A 10,076-nucleotide genomic window follows, 5' to 3' on the forward strand; every position below is an offset into this window, starting at 1 on the left:
GGTCCTCGGTTCGATCCCGAGTGAAGGCATTTTTTATTTTTATAAAAAAAAATATATAATTTTATGTTAAAAATTATTTATAATAGGTGCACTTAAAAAATGCCTTCACTCGGGATCGAACCGAGGACCGTAAGATCTTCAGTCTTACGCTCTCCCAGCTGAGCTATAAAGGCTTAACAATATTTAAACAATAACTAAATAAAAATACAATTAATTTAAATTATGAATAAAATCTTTCTTAATTCTAAAATATCTAATAAAATAATTTGCATACAATAGTCATTATTTAGTAGAAAGCTTCAATTCTAAAAGATTATTTTATTAAATATCATTTCAAAAATTATTTAAAAGAAATATCCTTTGTAATTAATTTATCTATCTTTGAATTAATTTATAAGTTTAGCAGTTTAAATTTAATTTCAAAATCAAATAAAAAATGTAAGAATTATTTATTGAAAAAATTATTTATGGAATCAACTTTAAATTAAAATTTAAAAAGAAATAAAATTATTTCTAATATTTGAAACATTGACAACTACAAATTTAACCTGAATAAAATTGATTTTTAAGAATAATAGAAGTGTAAAATTTTATGAATTAAATAAATTTTTAAGCTTTATTATAAATTAATTTATATTTACTAATTGGGTAAATCTATATATTCTATAAAGTTAGTTGATAGCCTTGTATTTAAATCGTCTTTCTCAGATAAAAGAAAAGTATAATTTGCTTTTTTATACTTTTTTAACAGGGCTTGTAAGAAATACCATTAGAATCTGAACAAAAACTAAATAATTTAATAAATTAATTATTATAGATTAAAATTTCCTATTTTTCAATGATGACTTGGTGTATTTTCGATATATAGATATGGTCTTTAAAAAAAATAGAAAATAAATAACCAATTTGAATTTAATCTTCTAAAAAAATAAAATGAAATTACATTGGAAATAATATTCAATATTAAAAATAATTAAAAAATATTTGTAATATTTTGATAGAAAGAATGACAAACTATTTTTTAGAAGTTATTAGTATTTTTAAAGAGATATTTTATAAGCCTCATTAGAAAATTTTTTAAAAGGTTATTATGGCTTAAATTTAAAATCAAAGGTCTTAAAGTGATCACATAACAATTTAAGACAAATTTAAAACAGTAAACTGTATTTTTAATTTTAAAATACTATCTATAAATTGTTATATTAGTTTTTAGTAATGTTAGTTTTTTGAAATTACTTTAATTAAAAAGAAAGGTTGGTGTAAGTTAAAATTAGCTAAAAGCTAAGTATACATATAAAATCACTGCAATTATTTAGCTGTTTACATAAAAAACTACTTAGTTGGAATAACATTTTTTTCTAAATTAAGATATTTGTTCTTTCAAGCTTAATTTTAAGGCAATATTTTAAAATTTATTTTGACTGAGAGCATCACTATGTGTAAATATGTAACTAGATTGATGCTTAGCTTGATTATAGACCCCTCTTTTATTTTCATTAAATTAATACATTCTAAATAAAATTGGAAAAAATTTATGGTTTGAAAGAAATTGAAAAATTAATTAATTGAATTACATCGTTAAATTAAATATATATAGTTGATTTTAATATTCACTAGAAGTTTTAGTTGAGATCTGATAAAATTTTGAAATACTTAATAATTAATTTATTTACTAATACATTAAATTTAATTGCGTATCTTAAATTTATCTGGAAAGATTCTATTTATCAGATAAAAAGATAAAATCAAATAAAAATAATAAAAAGGTATAAAATAAAACAAAAAACATTTCTAACATTTCACCTTAAAAAAGTTAGAGTAATCACATTATACATTTTTGAGAAATTTAACTTGAAAAGCAATACCAAGCCTTTTTAGAAATGATTGTGAAGGAGTACTTTATTTCTTAATATCAAAAAACAATTAAAGCATAGAAAAGAGGAAGATTTGAAGGTATTCTACTACTATTGCTTTAGCTTTATTTTAGTTTGTAGTTTCTCATAAGTAAGAGTGCTTTAAACAACTTTAGCAAGCGAGAGGGATCTTTATTCAATTCTATTTAATCAATTCAGATATTTCATAAAGACATCTACTAAAAAATTATCTTATACTTTGTTTTAGTTGTCAACGCCTTGATAATTATGTTATTTTTGATAGACTTTATAATTTTTTACATAATGAAAAAAGCTAAAAGCAAATATATATTTAACAATGACACTCAATAGCAAAGTTACTTATATGTCCAATAAATAATTTTAGGCATGTTGTGCAATAAATATGAATACATTATCTTAATTCCTAGCTATTACATAGGATTTGTGCTAATCTAAAATCCTATTGGGATCATTAACATCTTTTCTACATTTATAATAAGTAAAATTATCTTTCTTATTTATTGAGAAAAGTAAATACTTAGACTTTTATTACAAACATTCTATATGTTTTTTTTTTTCGCATTTCAAAAAGAGTAATTTTTAGCATTTCAATAAATGGCACCTAAATTAAATAAATTGCATTTGGTGTCTGATAGATTAATTTGGTCACTCGCTAGGGATCGACCTTTAAATTAATTAATTAATTGTAACCTTCGAAAGATCATTTTTTAATTTACAATTTTAACAACGTGAATCAATTAAAGTGTAAATAAAACAGAAAATGTAAAAATCAAATGAAATAATCATATATTGATTTAATTACTACTGTTACTATTTCAAATTTCATTTTGTAATTAGAAACGAAATGCTGGTTTTAGAATCTTTATCTCTAAGATTTAATCTAAAAGAAAGACTAAGAATTTACTTTTCTTAAATTTTAATTTAGTAATAACTCAAAGTTATAAAGTCTAATCTGAATAACTAACTAACTAAATGAAATATAGACTATTTTGAAAACACAAATAAATAAATAAATAATATTTCTTATTAAAAAGGTTGCTGGATAGGAATCAATGATTTTGATTTTAGCTTAAACTCCTTTGAAAGAGATTACCTTTCTAGAGGAAATTGTCTTGAAATATAAATTTCAAATAACATTTTTGTTTTGGTTCTAGGACTTATTCAAGGTTATTTTGACTCTAGCTTGATTGATATTTTCTGCATACTTTATGGCCTTTTTACAATCTTAGCATATTCTTATTTCAAAATCTATAACAACAGCTAAACAAGATTTCTTCATTTGTCTTTCTATATCTTATTTACTCTTCTTTCATTTTTGATTGCTCTTTAAAGAGTATTAAATTATATAGATATACTTATCTACATGTCTTTCCTCGTAATACCTATTTCATTTAAGATTGCTCACCTTATAGAAAAACATGAATCTAATTTAGATGCTCAGGAAATTTTCATATAAGAAGATTAAATCGATGAATAAAGCTTTGTCAGCTCTCCAAAAAAAGTTATTTTTTTAGTAAATTGTTTGATTGGCTAGATTAGATTAAGTTATTCTGAGTATTCGTTAAGAGACTCATCAATTATACTTGAACAAATTTCTTATTACCATACCAAAATTTGCTCTGATGATTCCCAATGCTTTTGTAAAGATTAAGTAATTATTTTTATCTTATAAATTATGATTGCGCTTACTAAATCAATGTTATGCTAATTATTTTATCTAAATTAAATTTTTGTTTGAATGCTACTCTTTACAATCAATCAATCTGATTATTACATAGATCAATTTGAAAAAACAAATTATAAGTATCTCATACGTCTTCAAAGCATGCATTCAGATATTTATTTATTTATTCTTAATCCATTTGTCTTATTTAAGCAATCAATCAATCACATTTAGATTGATTCATTAATTTATAATCAAAAATTGAATTAAAATTATTTTGACTTTTTTAAATTTAAAATCGATTATAATAGTGTAAAATCTATTCGATTTCATGATTTAATTTTGACAATATAACTACGAATTTTTTTACCATACATTTAAGATAATAAAAAATTTGATTTCTAAGATTATATTCTTAACTTATTTATATATAGTTGGCTGATAAAAAATGGGAGAATTAGATAGGTAAAATAAAAAGGAAAAGATTCCTTGAAGATTATATCTAAAGGTTATTTAAACTATGTACTATTCATTCTATGAAATCTAAGAAAGATAACAATTCAAGTATTTACTTTTCCTATCTCCATTTCTTAATAGAATTCTCTTAATCAAGAGTTTTGTCACTGTGTATCTTATCACAAATCAAATAATCTAATCGTTTTTCGCTTAGAGAATTGATGTACCTGTACTATCTTACTAATTTAATTAGATAGAAATTCCTGAATCATAATAACTCATAATAAGAAGACTTTGGAGTAGCTCTCAAATATGAAGAAGCCTTAATAAAAATATTCTTTCAATATGAAAATTGTATTATTAAAAAGCTTGAAATGGTGCATACCTTAAATAAAGATTTTATTAATTTGGAATCATTTTTAGACATAACTAAAAGACTCTACACTGAAAAATAGGAACTATTTTAGTAATTAAAGGAAATGGCTTAAGTCTCACACAAAAACTATTTATTAAGAGAGATGATAAACGGATATGTAAAAAATTTATCATTCATAGAGTTAAAGAGAGATTTCATATCTAAAGAAACTTAAAGCTAGAAGCTGATCATTTAATAGCAAATCAAGGAAAGAAACTTGATGAAGAAGCAACAACTAGCTAAGCAATAAAGATAAGCAGATTATGAAATTGATATTTAAAAGGAGAATCATCAATTATTAATCCAGTAAATTATTTCTATTTATAATGATAATTAAGAAGTTGATGATAAAGTTAACATGATCAAATAGCTGATGCGCAAAGAAAAAATTAGCTTACAAAAGTAGAAAAAACCATTCGAAATAGATTAGTATGATTAAAATAGTTGTACAATATTTATGAAATTAAATGGTTCTGATCTAGGAGAAATTACAAAAGTTTAACAATCCTTCTTCAAAATATTTGGTATTGAAAATATTGTTGGTGCTAAAATTGATAGAATAATACCACCTTAGATAGCTAAGTATCATCAGAAATTGTTAGAAGAATACTTAACCAATATTTCTAATTAGCAAAATTAAATTTAATCAAAAAATCTCTTAGTAGCTCAAGATAAATAAGGCTGGGCAGTTCCTATAAGATTGAAATTTTAAATAGATTATCTCACCCAATCTGATTAGGCTGGATTCATCGCACTTATTCAAAAAATTGATACAGAGAATTTATTTATTTTGACAGATTGTACATAGTTTAGAATTTTTCTTTGCTCTGAATTACTTCATGAATAAATTTTTAGTTAATTTCTTTCTTCAATTAATTAAATTTACTCTATCTATCTCACGAGAGTCATGCCAATTTTATTATTATTTTCAGATAGCTTTATTTAAGAATAAGAAAAAAATTAGAACATTAAAAATTTTCAATCCTATTTTTAAGAAAACCAAACAATTTAATCTTTAGCGTTCTTCCCAGCAAATTCTAGCAAAGAAAATATCAACCACTTATTGAAAAAACCTTTGGAGTTGAAAGACCTTTAAAAATATTTTACTAAAATTAACAATTCAGGATTTAACATTTACTAAGTTAAATTTTAGATTCATAAAACTCAAAATAAATTTTTCAAAAATAATATTATTGAAATAATTAAAATCAGAAAATTTAAAAAAAATAAAGAAATTTTTGAATCAATTTAGCAACTCACTAATTAGTTTAACTTGCTTTGCAATATAGATATTAAGTTCGACTATTTAAAATTTGAAAGAAACACCTTATCTGCTGAAAATACAACTTGTAATTTTTAACTTTTAATTTTTATATTTCAATAAACACAGTCATTTATATATACCTTAGCCTACAAATTAAGCCCTGTTTAACTGAATTATTTTAATTTTAAAAATATTAATCGCCCTATGCAATTTAAAAAAAAAATTATTTCCAAAAATATCAAAAGTTAATGAAAAAAAATTGGATTAGATATTTATTTTCTTACTTTTTTAATAAATAGATTATTTTTTAAAATATATTTACTTACTCAAATTAAATATTTTATAATTTAGTGAATTCTAAAGAGGAAATATAATCTTTAAAGTAATGTGAAAAAGCAATCACTGATTTTAATAAATAGAGGACTATTAAATAATCTAACTTTTAAATAGAATTCTGCTAGCCACTTAGTTCTTTGTAACATATTGAAACTACTACACTGCCTTCACCTTAAAAAGTTAATTAGAAACCTAGTTAGTTATAAGACGAATTAGAAATCACGGGAATTTTATCTTAAACTAATTTGGTTTCTCCTAAATTTTTATATCCATTACAATCTCCAAATGCTTCTCAAATTTAGCTAGTTGATAAGTCGATCCAAGAAGATAGCTAAATAATGAATCAATTATAACCACTGAAATAACAAAATTAAGGTATAACGAACGAGAGTGTTAGAATTAAATAATTCAAGAATCTATTTGAAGGTCTTAAACCAGGATAAAAAAGATTTTCAAACTTAGTCTAATAAGTTATTCAATATAAGGAGTAGTTATTGCATTAAGACTCAATTCTCCGTCAAGAATCAACTAAGATAAATTCAATGACATTTGATCATATGCTCTCTTTAGGAAATTCAAACAATATTTTATCTCACCAGTCATAAGAAGATAACTCTAAACAGAGATAAGAGCAATAAAATTAGTTAGTTGAAGCATTAAAAGATAATGATTATCAAGCTACATCAATTCCATAACTGTAAAGATAAGTAGATCATTTTGAAATGGAAGCTAGTGAAGCTTATAGCTCATTAAACCGTTCAAAAACACTTAAAAGTGGAAAGACTTAAACAAAAAGTAATGTTAAAGTCAAGTCAAATAAAATCAACTAAAATGAAAAATAGAGTAACTTTCAACTCTAAACATCTTACAAAGAAGGGGCAGAATCTTCCATAAAAAGTGGTTAAAGTTATACTAATGAAGCAAAAAAAATATTTGCTCAAAAGATCCTATCGAAAAAAAAAAATGTTGGAATATAAGTATTATATTTAGCTGGTTTAGCCTCTCTCTGCATTATACTATCACTGACAGTTGCATCATATTTTAGTATTTATGATTTATTTTAGCAAGAAAAAGTAGATTTTAAAAATGTTGCTTGGCCTATGCAACTACGTTCTACATTATCTTTAGAAGTGTTCTATCTTTAATACGTACGCTTCTACTAACACTAAGTATTTCCTTAAATTAACAACTAGTAATGGGATAACTTTATTGACTTAAATTAGAAAAGAATAGTCTACCTATAAGATGTGTATTATGAACAATATATAGATTTTCTGAGATCTGACAAAACAAAATATCCTTATTTTAAAAATTTAACAGAGTTTTAATTTACTTACATTCTCAACAAAGATGATTTCAGCTATCCAAATATTACATACCCAGTATAAGGTTCTTTTTAATACTTCTTAAATATGCTCTACATATATTCTCGTAGATTTGCTTACAATCTTCCAAATACTTTTAATGAAGAAGGAATGATTAATGAAAATTTTGGAAACTATGATGTTCCTCTTACCTAGCTGTAAACTGATATAGAGTAAAGGACTCTAACTATTTTAGATTAAATAGAGTAAGGAGTTCAAACTCTTATGATTCTTGTGATGTGTATTTCATTTGTTCTAATTGCTATTGTTTTCCCAGTTTACTACTATGTTCAGACAAAAATAGAAGCTATTTTAAAGCTATTCTCTACTTTTACTACAGAAAATTTGCAGTAGATTATTTAAAGCTGCCAATTTTCTTTGTAGAGAATTTAATATATTAAAAGTAAAAATCCCACTATTTAAAAATCTTAAATTGAAGCTAATATGGTGATAAGAGATGAAGGGCTTAAGAAATTAGAAATTCAAGGCTCTAAAAGAAAAAATATATCTGCAACTTCTTAAATTGTCAAAGTCCCTTATTTGTTAATTATTTCATCTCTTTTTGTATATGTGATAATTATAGTTTAGCCTATTGTGAATAATTCTCTCATTTAGTCACTAACTTAAGAGTCAAGAATCAACCTTGAACTTATGAGTAAATTAAATTAGTATTTCGTTTAATAATTTATTTTTTTATAATTTTTTAATCTAAAGAAACAATTTATGACATGAAAGCTCATTTTGCCAGTGTTATGTATCTGCATTATGCTTATATCTTGGAAGTATTGTGCGATGAATGCGTTTTTTATGATAGAGGTTACTTCAAAGTTAGAATTCCTCTCTATCAAAATATAAATACATAAAAACTGAATGGATTATATTAGGTTGTGTAAAAAGAAGTAGTGACAAAAAGATACAATTAATAATCTTATGATAACTTCTTTTTTAAAATGCTCTAAGGAAATATTTGTGAAGCAATGCAAGAATATCCAAAATACCTGACAGATCCATTGTTTAAGTTTGATTTCTCAACATGCTCAAACATTCGCTACTAATTATTAACTAAAGGTTTCTAAATAGCAACTAAGGATCTTTTAGAATAGTTTACACCACTTTCAGATATTCTTGAGTAACCTGACAGAAATAAAGCAAAATTAGACTTAATATAATGGTAATAGTAAATTAACATGATTGAATTAGATATATATACTGATTATCTAATTAACACTGTAACCGCTTTAAAAAATTTTATGATCGAGATGAGCGATGATTATCTTAGCTATGTGCAGAAAGTTCAGCTGTATCTTCTTATTTTCTATTGCTTTTCAATAATATTTCTATTTTGTTTTATTTGGTTGAGATTCTATGATTTTATTCATAAATCCTTATACTCTACCAAATAACTACTCAGTTTAATTGATGTTCTAATAGTCATACAAAATCCATATGTTATGAATTACATCAATGATCACTGAGTAATTCATTCATTATATATAAAAAATCTATTTCATAAAAAAAATTTAAGTTAAAATAAAAATATAACTAATAAATAAATTAAATTTGATCATAAATATTGTAATTAAATTAAATAAATCATTTTCTGTTGTTTACATTTTTACTTTAATCGTTTACACTTTCAAATAATAATACTTGAAATTAAAAAATTTTTGGCTGCCTCAAAAAACATCTAACCATTAAATAAATGAGTAATTAAACATGAATGACCACTTTTGAAAATAAAAAATTGATTTAATTGATTTATTTATTTATTTATTTATTTATTGTTAGTTACTCTTAAATTAAATTTTAGCAATTTCCTTCTATTAAGAATGTAAAATAACAAGCAATAAAAAATTGAAAAACAAAAAATTAATTATTTTTTAAGATAATTCAGATATATAAGGCTAGCTATTTTTATTCATCTTACCTTTGAAATTAAAAATTATGAACTTAATTACCAACTTTATTACACTCATCATACACTTAATAAAACAAATAATCAAATTATATTTTGAATTTAATTTTTATGTAAAAAAATTTATTTCTTTATCAGTTTCAGTCAAATTAAAAGAAAAGTGAAATTTATTCTTTTTGATTTATCGAATTTTTTCACTCTCTTCTACAAAAAATGAATTAATAATTTTTTGTATAGTCTACTTCTTTGCATCTTATAATCTAGATATATAAATCATTTTTCGTGTATTTCTTAGATGCTCTGCTATCTAATTGAATTAAATATAATGTCATTTCTTATTTATCAACTTTACCCCCACCTCAAAACAAAAAGTAATTAATTTTAGGTGTTTTTAAAAATTTGTTTGCTGTTATAAATTAAATGATGTTTTTATTAATGAGAAACGAAATTATATATTTTTGAAAATAACTAAAGTATTAATTAATATTAAAAATAATCAAAACTGATTAAGAAGTTTGGTTACAAATCTTTACATATGAGATTCCTTAATATTTTTTGATTAAAAATTTTTAAATCAAATATATTGAAAATACAAGGATCATCAAATATAGACTTAAAAGCAATTTTTTTCATGGAATTATTATTGAGTATTATAAATAATAACTCTTTAAATCATCAATAGAATAAATTCTGAAACAAGAAAATAATTTTATTACAAATCATATCTCTTAATATATTTAACCATATCAATAAATGATTTAGAAGATA

At 22.9% G+C, this 10,076-nt stretch overlaps 2 protein-coding genes across 2 annotated transcripts; one reads left to right on the forward strand and one right to left on the reverse strand. All coding sequences in view use genetic code 6, as the record gives it.

Moving 5' to 3' along the window:
- Positions 1-3,021: 3,021 nt before the first annotated feature.
- TTHERM_00414530 (hypothetical protein) lies at positions 3,022-3,174 on the reverse strand (the record flags this gene model as incomplete). Its single annotated transcript, XM_001007218.1, has 1 exon — positions 3,022-3,174. One exon carries the CDS (start codon positions 3,172-3,174, stop codon positions 3,022-3,024), a length of 153 nt encoding a protein of 50 aa, XP_001007218.1.
- A 920-nt stretch (positions 3,175-4,094) lies between these two features.
- Positions 4,095-8,868, forward strand: TTHERM_00414520 (transmembrane protein, putative; the record flags this gene model as incomplete). The annotated part of the gene is made up of 3 exons (XM_001007217.2): positions 4,095-5,778; positions 6,045-8,048; positions 8,108-8,868. 3 exons carry the CDS (start codon positions 4,095-4,097, stop codon positions 8,866-8,868), a joined length of 4,449 nt encoding a protein of 1,482 aa, XP_001007217.2.
- Positions 8,869-10,076: the final 1,208 nt, after the last annotated feature.

The sequence above is a fragment of the Tetrahymena thermophila genome (genome assembly GCF_000189635.1).
Source record: "Tetrahymena thermophila SB210 genomic scaffold scf_8254814, whole genome shotgun sequence".
Lineage (NCBI taxonomy): Eukaryota > Ciliophora > Oligohymenophorea > Hymenostomatida > Tetrahymenidae > Tetrahymena > Tetrahymena thermophila.